This window comes from Phyllobates terribilis, unplaced genomic scaffold, assembly GCF_046119375.1.
Source record: "Phyllobates terribilis strain yellow unplaced genomic scaffold, ASM4611937v1 Scaffold_10__3_contigs__length_209671492, whole genome shotgun sequence".
Lineage (NCBI taxonomy): Eukaryota > Metazoa > Chordata > Amphibia > Anura > Dendrobatidae > Phyllobates > Phyllobates terribilis.
The window spans coordinates 129,525,433-129,538,308 of NW_027362770.1; the positions used below are offsets into that span (position 1 = coordinate 129,525,433).

Consider the following 12,876-nt stretch of genomic DNA (forward strand, 5'->3'; position numbering starts at 1 on the left):
TGCTGCTGTAGTCCAAGCAATAATAATCTGGTGCTAAAACAATCATTGCAAGCAAAACAAAACCACAGAGCTTGGTGAGAGAGGCATGACTGAAATCTGTGTTTTAACCCCTATCTCATGCTGTCTTCAGATTGCCCAGCAAAACCTGCTGACAGATTCCCTTTAACCCCTTCAAGATGTGTAGTGTCATACGTTTGGTGAAGGTGTCAATTGTGTTGTACAGCCGGCATTTGCTTCTAATAGCAGAGATCAGAGCTATCTCTACTTGGTACTATTTAATCACTTAAGTATCAATGTGAAACTCTTGACAGCAGGATTTAAGTGGTGCGATGCCGGCGTCGTTTGGATGGTTTGCCAACACCCCTGCAGCCTCCATCCTTCTGCTCCGATGAAGCTGAGCCAGTGGCTGGGCTTCATAAGAGATTGTGATTTTAACTATATTCTGCAATACTGGTTTTTCACTTGATCGACTCCAAAAAATGCAAATAAAAGCGACCAAAACTTCTTATGTACCCAAAAATGATTCTAATATAATTGTCAGCTCCCCAGACGAAAACAAATTCTCACACCGCTCCATATTTTTGTAACCACTTAAATGGGTTATCCAGCCTTGAGGTACAAGTCTGCCGTCACTCTATGTGACTGCAGACTTGTAAATCCTCACAGCGCGTGCACTGCGGGAGCATGAGATTTACATACTTATGACCACATTCCAACTAGACGTGTCCAGCCTCACTTAGTGCATTGGCATTGAGAGAGGCTGTGCGCGTCTAGTCTGCACATGACTGCATGTATGCATATCCCATTCTTGCTGTCATGTGCCTGCCACTCCCGGCACCGGTGCCCTAAAGCTGTGTCACAGAAAGTGAGGGAAAGACTAAGTTCTCAACAACGGGCTGAGGGGGAGGAAGCCCAAACACTAGGGAAAGGGGAACTGGAGACCCCTAGGCAGATCTGACAACACCTTGGCTTCCCTAACGTCCCTAGATAGGTTCCTCACTTATCGCCGAGCAGGAAACCTAATCCCTGACTGCCCCTAGCGATAGGCCCTAGATAGGGAGGGGACGGGGTGAGCACTAGTTAGCCCAAACTGCAACTAAAGAAGAACAGGTAAACAGACCAGGGAAACACTTAGCTTGAGAAGACACCAGAGAGATCACGCCAACTATCTTCCAAGGGAACTCCAAGAAGACACTAGCCGACTACTAGTACTTCAAGCCTGGACAGAGGAAAATAGAGCTATCACCTGCGACTCATCCTGCAAGGGTGTGTCAATTAGCAGCAGAAGGTGGAGGTCACTGCTAGGTCCTAGAAGGAGAAGGATATCACTACACTACAGAGATGAAGAGATCAAGAAGGTGCTTGCAGAGCCAAGCGCAATGACCTTCTACAGCCGGATCTAGAATGACTGTCTGTCACACCTGACACACCCGTGACAAGCTGTGAGGATTCACAAGCTTGCAGTCACATAGAGTGACTGCAGACTTGTACCCCAAGGCCGGACAACCACTTTTAATACAAAAAAAAACCATACTAATTTGTTACTGGGTCATTTTTACTGCACAACTAAATTCTCAAAAATTGACCTAAAAAACAATGGTTAAATTGCATTTTTTTTTCTTATTTCACCCCACTTCAGATTATTTTGCCTTACTTTTCAGTATATTATATTGTATAAGGAATGATGTTATTCAAAACAACAACTTTTTCTGCATAAAAACAACAACCCTCATTTGGCTTTGTGGACACAAAGATAACAAAAAATTATGAGTAGAAGAAGTTTAGGTAGAAAAACAAAAGTGCAAACGAGAGAATTGGCCGCTGTAGGAAGGTATTAATGGGCACTGACCTGCAGTACCTGAGAATGGCCACTTTGCAATATATGGCACTGTGGTTCTTCGGCTCTGTACACTGAGCACTTCCAAGAGCCGAGGGATCAGCTCCGGTTGATCAGGGGATGTGAAGGGCATCAAACCCCATTAATCAGTATTGATGGCCTATCATTGGGATAGGTCATCAACTTCCTAGACAGCCCCTTAGACATAATTGAATCTAGAACCATGGGGCAGATTTATTAAGACTGGAATTTACCACGCCAGTTTAAATCAAATGATCATTGGCACGGCCATCTCTCTATATTGTAATTTAAAGCTAGAGTACCACTTTTTTCATTTTAGAAATGGATGACCCTTTTGATGGTAATGAGGTAACAGTGGAGTCTGAAGAGATGGGGGAACACTATGTACCTGCTAAGCCCCCAGTGAAGAAGAAGAAATATAAGGGCTGCTCAGAACAAGGAGAGACCGTGAAGAAACCAAGGTGAGAGGGTTGAGTTGTCTACTTTAAGCAATGCTTTTCCATTGGAAAGACCCTACAAATATAAACTGATCACCAAATGTATGGTAATGAGGCAAGTGTTTGATTTCCCTGCAGCTCCTCCACTGGTGGAATTAAGTATTATAGGGCATCCTATAAAATAAATGGGCTGTCCCTCTAATTCATTGACACACTGGGTCCTCCAGAGAGAGACACTCTTTGTTTTTTCTCTCCGTTCCTACTAATTGATGGGAGTTACATATGATATACTCCCCTTAATTAAAGGGGTTGTCTGTTACTAGGCAAAACCTGCTCAATCAATTTAGGACCCCATATGGTATAAAACCAATGGATACTCCCCTCCGGCAGCGGTATAGCCGCCCCAGCGCCACATTTACTGGCGGGTCACTGAAGGAGGTTATTTTTAATGTGGCCCTGAAGTGATTAAGCTTAAGACTCCTTTATAAATTATTTGAATATGGTTTTCTAGATAATCAAGTGTCAGACAACCCCTTAAAGGGATGTTCCATTTACACGAAGTTCTCACCTATCAACTTTCACTCCATTCTTTGTCTATGTGACTGTCGGAGAAAGCTGTGTGTCGCCCTTCCACCATTTCTAGCAGTCTAGAGAATAATTGGGTCAGTGGTCGAGTATGTGTACTGCTGATCCATTTAGATGGGGAACATAAGGACCCTGTTCTCAAGATCAATGGGGGTCTCAGCAGTCAGACTCTTTCAGATCTTGAATCTACTTAAATTAATTCTATTTTCTACAGGGTGGGCCATTTATATGGATACACCTAAATTAAATGGGAATTATTGGTGATATCAACTTCCTTCACATTAGTATATGGGAGGGGGAAAACTTTTCCAGATGGGTGGTGACCATGGTGGCCATTTTGAAGTCAGCCATTTTGGATCCAACTTTATTATTTTCAATGGGAAGAGGGTCATGTGACACATCAAACCAGACTTATTGAGAATTTCATAAGAAAAACAATGGTGTGCTTGGTTTTAACATAACTTTATTCTTTCATGAGTTTTTTACAAGTTTATGACCACTTATAAAATGTGTTCAAAGTGCTGCCCATTGTGTTGGATTGTCAATGCGACCCTCTTCTCCCGCTCTTGACACACTGATAGCAACAGCGCAGAAGAAATGCTAGCACAGGCTTCCAGTATCCGTTGTTTCAGATGCTGCACATCTCGTATCTTGATGGTATGGTGTGTTATATTGGGTACAAATATAGTGGGGCCATTCTTCATCAATAGAAACCTCAATGCCACTGGATATATGAAATTGCTACATGGTGATGTGTTGCCCTCTTTATGTACTGAAGATGGCACGTTCCCTGAGTTTTTCCAACAAGATGGTGCACCACCACATTATGGGTCTCAGGTCCGAGCATTCCTACATGAAGAGTTTCCTGGAAAGTAGATTGGTCTTCGTGGGCCAGTTGAATGGCCACCAAGGTCTCCCGATCTGACCCCCTTAGACTTTTATCTTTGGGGTCATCTGAAGGCAATTGTCTATGCTGTGAAGATAGGAGATGTGCAGCATCTGAAACAACGGATACTGGAAGCCTGTGCTGCATTGACAATCCAACACAATGGGCAGCACTTTGAACACATTTTATAAGTGGTCATAAACTTGTAAATGACTAATGAAAGAATAAAGTTACGTTAAAACCAGGCACACCATTGTTTTTCTTATGAAATTCTCAATAAGTTTGATGTGTCACATGACTGTCTTCCCAATGAAAAAAATAAAGTTGGATCCAAAATGGCTGACTTCAAAATGGCCACCATCGTCACCACCCATCCGGAAAAGTTTTCACCCTCCCATATACTAATGTGCCACAAACAGGAAGTTGATATCACCAACCATTCCCATTTAATTTAGGTGAATCCATATAAATGGCCCACCCTGTATATTGATAAGTCAGAAGATGTTCCGATTTGTCAGAACGAGCCAAAGCTCTACCTATTGCGTCCCATAAGTTGGCAGATTCATGTAGACCCTTCCGAGCAACCAGTAATTCCTACTAGTGTGATCTATAAATGTACTGATGACGAGCGGTCATGTTGTAGGTCTGCGTACCTGCTCTACTACTATGACATCTACCTGAAAGTCCAACAAGAGGTGCCTCACCTGCCCCAATCTGAGATCAACAAGAAGATAAGCGAGAGCTGGAAACTTCTCAGTGTGGCCGAGAAGAGCTATTACCTGGAGCGAGCAAAGTTGGAGAAGGAAGGCCTGGATTCTGTGAGTGGCCATTAATTTACAGGACAGTTTATTGAAGGGATATTCTAGTGTTTATTTCAAGGAGGGTCTTTCTGTACCTCTATCTTCCACTTTGGGAGATGAGCGTTCTCATTCGGTATTGTACATGTGTCCTTGGTGCCTGCCAGCCATGTGTGAGAGTTGCCTGTACGTGGCAGGCCGCCATTCATGCAAAATCAGAAGCACCTTTGTACTCCAATAGTCTACGTAAGACACATTGGATAACCCATTTAAGGGCTCATTCAGATTTCAACGCATGGACCTGAGTGGGTCTCCTGAACTGAGCGTGACAACTTCATATAGCTCTCTGAGGCTGTCGCGCTCAAGTGAGTAGACCCACAGCCAGTCTGTGCATTGCTGTCCATGCTCAGACTGTGTGACATGGATGTCTCTGTAAAACCGTAGGGTTATTCCCAAAACTGCAAATTATACCCTATTCACAGGATATGGGATAGCTTGCTGGTCTCTATGGTTGTAACTAGTGTTGAGCGAGTATGTTCTATTAACCCTTTCGCCGAGTATGCTCGGGCCAAGCTCCGAGTATTTATAGCTGCTTGGTGATATGGTTGAATCGCTCCCGTGGGCATGATTTGCAACTGTTTGACAGCTTTATTAAATGTGAGGAATGTGTAAGAAATAGACATTTCTCACATGTAATAAAGCTGTCAAACAGTTACAAATCATGCACACGGCAGCGATTCAACCTCATCACCGAGCAGCTGTAAATACTCTGAGCTCTGCCCGAGCGTACTCGGACAGAACATACTCGCTCAACCCTAGTTGTAACCACTGGGATGTCCATCGATTTCCTGATCTGGGCTCTGCAAAGCCCCATTTTGAATGGAGCAAACGTGCGTGTTCATAGTCTATGAGACTAGTCAATAGCTTTACTCTGCTTTCTCTGGTATTCTCATAGACAATGGATGGAGCTCCTTCACTCCATTCAAGATGGGGCTCTGCAGATTACTGGAGACCCAGCGTTTAGGCCTCGTCAGCCATCGGCAAGCTATCTCCTTTCCTACGGATGGGAGATAACTTGCTATTTTGGGAGTAACCCCTTTAACATGGCTAAACTAGTAGCTCACATGCTGTTGTGTAAGTTTACATTTTATGGTTTTCATATTCGCTCCCAAAGAACAGGTTTTGAAGATTGCTTTTAATTTTATATGTAAACTGCAAATTGGCGGAAGGCTCTGAACTCCAGTGTGAATGGCGCCCAACTAGAAATAACATAAAAGTTCTTCAAGTGATACTTGTTTTTTTTTACCCAGAATATTAAGTCCAGCGCGTCCACCATGATATCAGATGTCCCAGGCTTTAGGAAAATCCTCCCTCGTTCAGAATATATCCTGATACCCAAAAGGATCCCTGACGATGAACCTCAGCATGTAGATCTATGTCTCGCTCAGTCCAGGGAGACGACCGTCCTGGCTCCTTCAGCTGCTTTATCCCATAATGGCGGTCAGAGCGTCTTTACTCTGGACCCCGGACAGATTAACCTCTCTGAGCAAATGGCAGAGGTGGAAGGTCTAAGTGAAGAAGGCGCAAGTTTCTCTCCAGGCGGCACAATTCAGGAAGTCGGCCCTGGGGGCTTATACACTCAACTATCTGAGAAACTAGCAGGAGAAATCATCCTTAATGACGCCACTTTAGAGATTGGGGAAACCAGCACTTACCCAGGTGCCAATGTGGTCATCGAGGACGATGGAGCCATCGCCCTCACACAGTCAGAGATGTCCATCCTCACCGTTATGGCAATCCAGGTAATCCAGAAGACGACACGGCTGCTGTCAAGTCAGGATTGTATGGAAATTTGTATAATAAAAAATAAGGTTTTGGGTAATTGTATAGAACGGATAAGTGTAATTCTTTATTTCCCGCAAGATCGGTAGTGGCAGAAGTCTTGGGCAGTCACTTATCTCATGTGCCTGTAGGTTGCATATTAAGAAAATAGCCTATGATTGATGGCTTCGCATAAATCTCTATTTTGTTGAGTTTTTGGAACAGTCATTGTAAAAAAGAGAGGAGGGAACTGGGGTTTTATTTATATGGAAGCATGGAGTAACACACCCAGATACCTTTTAGGAGAACTGGATCGGTCATCTCATGGTTAGGAGATAACTTGCTGATCTCTGGGGCTATTCCAAAATCAGAGCTTTCCACCTTCTTCATTGCCTTTGGGAACGCCAGAGAAAGCTGAACACTGTTCTCTCATTTCAATGGCAGTCCCATTGACAACAAATGGAGCGGGGACAGAGTATGTGCACCTCTGCTCCATTCAGAACAGGCCTTTGAAGACCCTATCTAGGAATTGCAGATGGTTCCCAAGACATTAACAAGTCCCCCCCCCATCCTTTGTATAGTGAATAACCATTTAATTCACAAGTTTATCTCTATACATCTCTGCTTTGTGGTTTCTATTTAGAATTGGAGACAAATTAGTTGCCCGTTGTACACCGGCAGCCACCCTGACTTTCCCTGTTTGATAATAATGGGGTGCTCGAAAGGGGTTAAGACGTTTCTTCCTTCCATGAACATCAGTCATAAGTGATAACCATGTTAATCTGCATCTGAGCACATGCGCTCCTTTGCCTGTTCATGCAAACACAATCACCTCTGTCCTAGGGAAGATTACAGAACAATTGTACAATATTGTTTAAAGGAGCAAGGAGTAGGATCAAGCAGTTTTATTCTGCTTTTAAACAGTAGGTAAAAATATGTATATCATAACCATAAAAACTTCATCCACCCAACTTGTGTTTCGCTTTAATCAGCTTCATCTGGGGCAATCACGCCTCAAAATTGTTGGACTCTTTCGACTGAAGCTCCAAACTGAGCCTCTCGCATATATGATGTGAACACAGCCTTAATGGAGAACTTGTGGGGAACTTTGTCTTCTTGTCTCACACAGGACACAGATGAGCCCTGCATTGCACCCCCTGCCTCCCAGTATATTATGATGCCCATAACAAGTCGCTCCCTCACCGAACCCTCCCGAACTATCAAATTGGTAAGTAATAGTATACGCTCTTGTTTTATAATCTGCAGCCTGTCAATTGTTTCTTCTTTTCTGATGCAGTTTTTTTTCCACCCAAGGACTCCGCATCAAAAAATTCCTGTAATAATGTTCTTTTCTTTATCGCTTCATTGGGGGACACAGGACCATGGGTGTATGCTGCTGTCGCTAGGAGGTTGACACTATGCAAAAAAAGAAAAAGCTTCTCCTCCGCAGTATGCACCCACCTACAGGCACCAAGCTCATCAGTTTAAGCTTAGTGTCTGTAAGAGGTAGACCTGGATCCTAACTGATTCAACCTTGTTGTGTTTTATTAATCTTTGTTCTTTATTTTTCAGATACAGCTCTTCAGGGTTAACAGGGAACACTGCGTCCCCTGTTATCCCCATTCTCAAGCGACCGAGAGAGCAGTGTGGCATTTCCCACATCGCCCATTCTCGGACCCGCTGGGCAGGACCTATCACCTGTCGCCTTCAGGTGTCTCAGGGTGATTCCCGGTGCCAGTCCTTGCGTATTTCCCACCCCAGCCCCCTCCTCGGAGCGGCCTGGGAGGGAGACGGTGGTCTCTGCGAGTGACCTTCCCCCAGATTCTGGGGTGGACACCGTCTCCTGCACTGTCCAGTACCGGTCAGTGCGGGAAGGAGGAAGAGCCTGGATCCCCCCTATCCACGGAGGACCTCCTGTGACCATCCTCAGAAGGGGAGAGGAAGAAGAGGCATCGGGACCTCTAACAAAGGTAATCCCTCCCACTCCTGCTGCCTTACAACCTCAGCCCCCCAGGTCCCTCAGAACACTGGATATGGCACAGAGTTGCCTGTCAGTGGGTCCTGTAAATCCCGTGGATTATTAATGGGGGCATCACATCTCCACCGACGCTCACTTACGTCAGCGCTTCCCCTGCCACTTCCCCTCTCCTCGTATCTTCAGGGCATCTCCCGCAGCATGGCGTCCCCCACAACCCCCCCCCCCTTCTTTTTCCTTTTTGCGCGGCAAATCTGCCCGCGCTTTCTCTGTCGGGGTGCGTCTCGGGTGGGGCGTTCCTCTTACCGGCGGGTATACGCCCCCTCCAGAAATCGGCCAATCAGGATCGAGGAGCTAGGTGACTCTTCCGCCACGCCCACAGTTCTCCCTGGGACCTATCAGCGGCTGGGTTCTTAAGCCCGCCCCCATTCCTTCTGCCTATCAGAGCCTCAGCTCCCCTAGGTTACTCAGGGCAGCAGTCTCTGCTCCTGCCCCGCCCCTCTACGCTGCTCTCTGTTCTGGCTCCGGCAGCATCACTCTGTCTGACTGTGTAACGGGTCTGGGAGGCGGAACCTCAGAGCTACTATACAAGGAGGCGGTCCTTGTAAGGGAGCGGGTGGCGACCAGGGAAGACGGGCTGGAAGTCTCAGCAGGTGAACGGGACAGTCTCTGAGTGAACGGGACAGTCTCTGAGTGAACGGGCTGGAGGTCACGGCAAGTGACCGGGGCAGTCTCTAGGTATAGGGTTGGTACGACCTGTGGCGGCTGAAGATAGACGTGAGCTCCCAGGTGAGCAGACGAGAGTCTCTGGATGAACGGGTGGTCACAGCAAGTGACGGCGGAGCCTCCAGGAAGACCAGCGGACAGGCGACAGATGAGCGCTCCCAGGTGAGAGGGCAGAAGTCTCTGGACAGGCGGGTGGTCACAGCACGTGACGGCAGAGCCTCCGGGTAGGCAAACAGACAGGTAGCAGAAGAGCGCTCCCAGGTGAGCGGGCAGGAGTCACTGGACAGGCAGGTGGTCACAGCACGTGACGGCGGAGCCTCCAGGTAGGCTAGCAGGCAGATAGCAGATGTGCGCTCCCAGGTGAGCGGGCAAGCGGGTCCATAGACAGACTGACAGGAGTTGGAAGGCAGACCGTCGGACCTCAGGCAGGCAGGTATCTGATGTGCGCTCCCAGGTGAGCGGGCAGGCTGGTCCTTAGACAGACTGACAGGATTAGTAAGGCAGACCGTCGGACCTCAGACAAGCTGGCAGGTATCTGATGTGCGCTCCCAGGTGAGCGGGCAGGCTGGTCCTTAGACAGACTGACAGGATTAGTAAGGCAGACCGTCGGACCACAGACTAGCAGGCAGGTAGCAAGTAATCAGGCAGGAATCTGGCAGGTAACTGGCAGGTAACTGGCAACGGGACCTGAGGGCTGAAGCACAGGTGAGACACAGGTGCAAACAACATTGCTCGGGCACCTCCATTTTGGAGGAGGTGCCTTATATACGGTAAAGTCCTCCGGCCATTGGCCGGGGACTCCTTAGGACGGCGCGCGCGGCCCCTTTAAGAGGGAGGGAGGGCGCGCGCGCGCGCCCTAAGCACGGTGGCCGGGAAGGAGCGCGCGCCCTAAGCAGAGCGGGAGAGGGACGCCGGGCACGGAGCAGAGCGGTGAGGGGAACAGCGTCCCTGCCTAGCAGAGGGCAGGGACGCCGGCACTACAGTACCCCCCCCTTTAGGCCCCCCCTTTTTTAGGCCAGATAGAAATTTAGCTAGGATGAGAGGGGCATGGATGTTCTCCCGGGGCTCCCACGTTCTCTCCTCAGGACCAAACCCCTTCCAATCTACCAGAAAAAAGGTCTTTCCTCTTACCCTTTTGGTGGCAAGAATGTTCTCTACCTCAAACTCGTCCTCAGCAGAAACCGGAGCAGGAGGCGTACCTGTAGACTTGGAAAAAGAGTTAAGCACCACGGGTTTGAGGAGAGATACATGGAAGGAGTTGGGGATCCGTAAGTTGGCCGGGAGTTTCAATTTATAGGCCACCGGGTTGATCTGACTGATGACCTCCAGAGGGCCGATGAACCGAGGCCCTAACTTGTAAGAAGGTATCTTGAGTCGAACATATTTAGATGAGAGCCAGACTTTATCTCCTGGACGAAATTGTGGAGGATCCAGGCGTTTTTTGTCAGCGTGTCTTTTCATACGCTCGGATGACAGAAGGAGTGCGGACCGGGTACTTTCCCATATGGAGGAAAATTTGCTAACGAGAGATTCCGCAGCCGGGTTGTCCACAGAGGTGGAGACAGGAAAAGGAATCCGAGGATGCTGACCAAAGACTACAAAAAACGGGGATTTGGAGGAGGATTCGCTCTCGTGATTATTATAAGAGAACTCGGCCCATGGTAGGAGATCCACCCAGTCAGAATGGTGGGCATTAACGAAGTGCCGGAGGTAACTGGTCAGGTTCTGATTGATCCGCTCCACTTGACCATTGGACTGTGGGTGGTAAGCGGAAGAGAAGTCCAGGGTGACGTCTAGTAGTTTACAAGTGGCTCTCCAGAAACGTGAGGTGAACTGTACCCCACGATCCGACACGATGTGGAGGGGCAGGCCATGAAGACGGAAGATGTGGCGGATAAAGTCTTTAGCCAGCTCGGGTGCAGACGGAAGGCCTGGCAGGGGAATAAAGTGAGCCATCTTGGAAAAGCGGTCAGCGACTACCCAAACGACCGTACAACCGGCAGAGACGGGGAGATCAGTTATAAAGTCCATTGCTATATGCTGCCAGGGGGCAGCAGGTACAGGAAGCGGAAGGAGGCGTCTGGCTGGCAGATGTCTCGGGACTTTGTTGCGGGCGCAGGACACACAGGCAGAAACAAAGTCTATTATGTCCTTGTGCAGGGTAGGCCACCAATAGTGCCGGGCAATAAGCTGGAGGGTCTTTTTCTGACCGGCGTGGCCAGCTAGTTTAGACGAATGGCCCCAGTGTAGGATCTTCTCCCGATCAGGTACTGAAACAAACGTCTTACCGGGAGGGAGACGATTTAGACTCACGGGAGCCACCTGCATTACTCTGGCGGGATCGATGATATGTTTAGGTTCTTCCTCGAGATCGGACACCAGAAAGGATCGGGACAAGGCGTCTGCTTTGACGTTTTTGTCAGCCGGGCGAAAATGAAGAACAAAATCAAAACGAGCAAAAAACAAGGACCACCGGGCTTGGCGCGGGTTAAGTCTCTGGGCATGCTGGAGGTAAGCCAAGTTCTTGTGGTCAGTGTAAATTATTACCGGATGAAGAGCCCCCTCGAGTAGGTAACGGCACTCCTCCAACGCCAGTTTGATGGCCAATAACTCTCGGTCTCCTATGGAATAGTTGCGCTCAGAGGAGGAGAAGAGTTTGGAGAAGAAGCCACAAGTTACCATTCTCCCGGAAGATGATTTTTGAGTAAGTACCGCTCCGGCTCCAGAGGAGGAGGCGTCAACTTCCAGGAAGAACTGCTTGTTGCCGTCCGGGCGATGCAGCACCGGGGCGGAAGAGAAGGCCTGTTTTAGGGAAAGAAAGGCCTCCTCTGCTTCGGGCGGCCACTCTTTGGGATTAGTACCCTTACGGGTGAGTGCGGAAATTGGGGCAGTCCGGGAAGAGAAGTGCGGGATGAAGAGGCGGTAATAGTTGGCGAAGCCCAGGAACCGTTGAATAGCCTTCAACCCCTCTGGTCGGGGCCATTTCTCGATGGCAGACAGTTTCTCAGGATCCATTTGTAGGCCGGTCTGAGAGATAATGTAGCCCAGAAACGGAAGCGAGGTCTGCTCAAAGAGGCACTTCTCATATTTAGCGTAGCGATGGTTCTGCCTGAGCCTGAGCAGGACCTGACGAACGTCCCTCCGGTGAGTCTGGAGATCCGGAGAGAAGACCAAGATGTCGTCCAGGTACACCACTACGCAGGAGTAGAGAAGGTCCCGGAAGATGTCATTGACCAACTCTTGAAAGACGGCAGGAGCGTTACAGAGACCAAAGGGCATTACCAGATATTCATAGTGGCCGTCCCGGGTGTTGAATGCCGTCTTCCATTCATCCCCCTGACGGATACGAACCAGGTTGTACGCCCCACGGAGGTCCAGTTTGGTGAAGATTCTAGCCCCCCTCAGACGATCAAATAACTCCGGAATGAGCGGAAGGGGGTACTTATTCTTCACCGTGATCTGGTTAAGGCCTCTATAGTCTATACAGGGACGGAGAGAGCCGTCCTTCTTTTTGACGAAAAAGAAGCCTGCTCCCGCCGGGGAGGTAGATTTCCGAATGAATCCCCTGGCCAGATTTTCCTCAATATATTCGGACATCGACCGGGTCTCAGCAGCGGATAATGGATAAATACGCCCACGGGGAGGAGAAGTACCAGGTAACAGGTCGATAGGACAGTCGTATGGTCTATGAGGGGGTAGTGTCTCTGCCTCCTTTTTATTAAAGACATCAGCATAAGACCAATAAGGAATCGGAAGTCCAGGTAGATTAGCTGGGGTAGGAGAAGGACGGA

General features: G+C 48.3%; 1 protein-coding gene across 2 annotated transcripts in view; it reads left to right on the plus strand.

Annotated features, from left to right (window-relative positions):
• HMGXB3 (HMG-box containing 3) overlaps positions 1-12,876 on the plus strand; it is a 63,022-nt gene that overhangs the window by 6,207 nt on the left and 43,939 nt on the right. For both annotated transcript variants that reach the window (XM_073649779.1, XM_073649780.1), the window contains exons 2-5: positions 2,178-2,319; positions 4,410-4,584; positions 5,874-6,365; positions 7,514-7,612. In XM_073649779.1, the coding sequence (XP_073505880.1) occupies positions 2,180-2,319; positions 4,410-4,584; positions 5,874-6,365; positions 7,514-7,612 (906 nt within the window). In that variant the 5' untranslated portion in view covers positions 2,178-2,179. The remainder of the gene's footprint in view (positions 1-2,177; positions 2,320-4,409; positions 4,585-5,873; positions 6,366-7,513; positions 7,613-12,876) is intronic.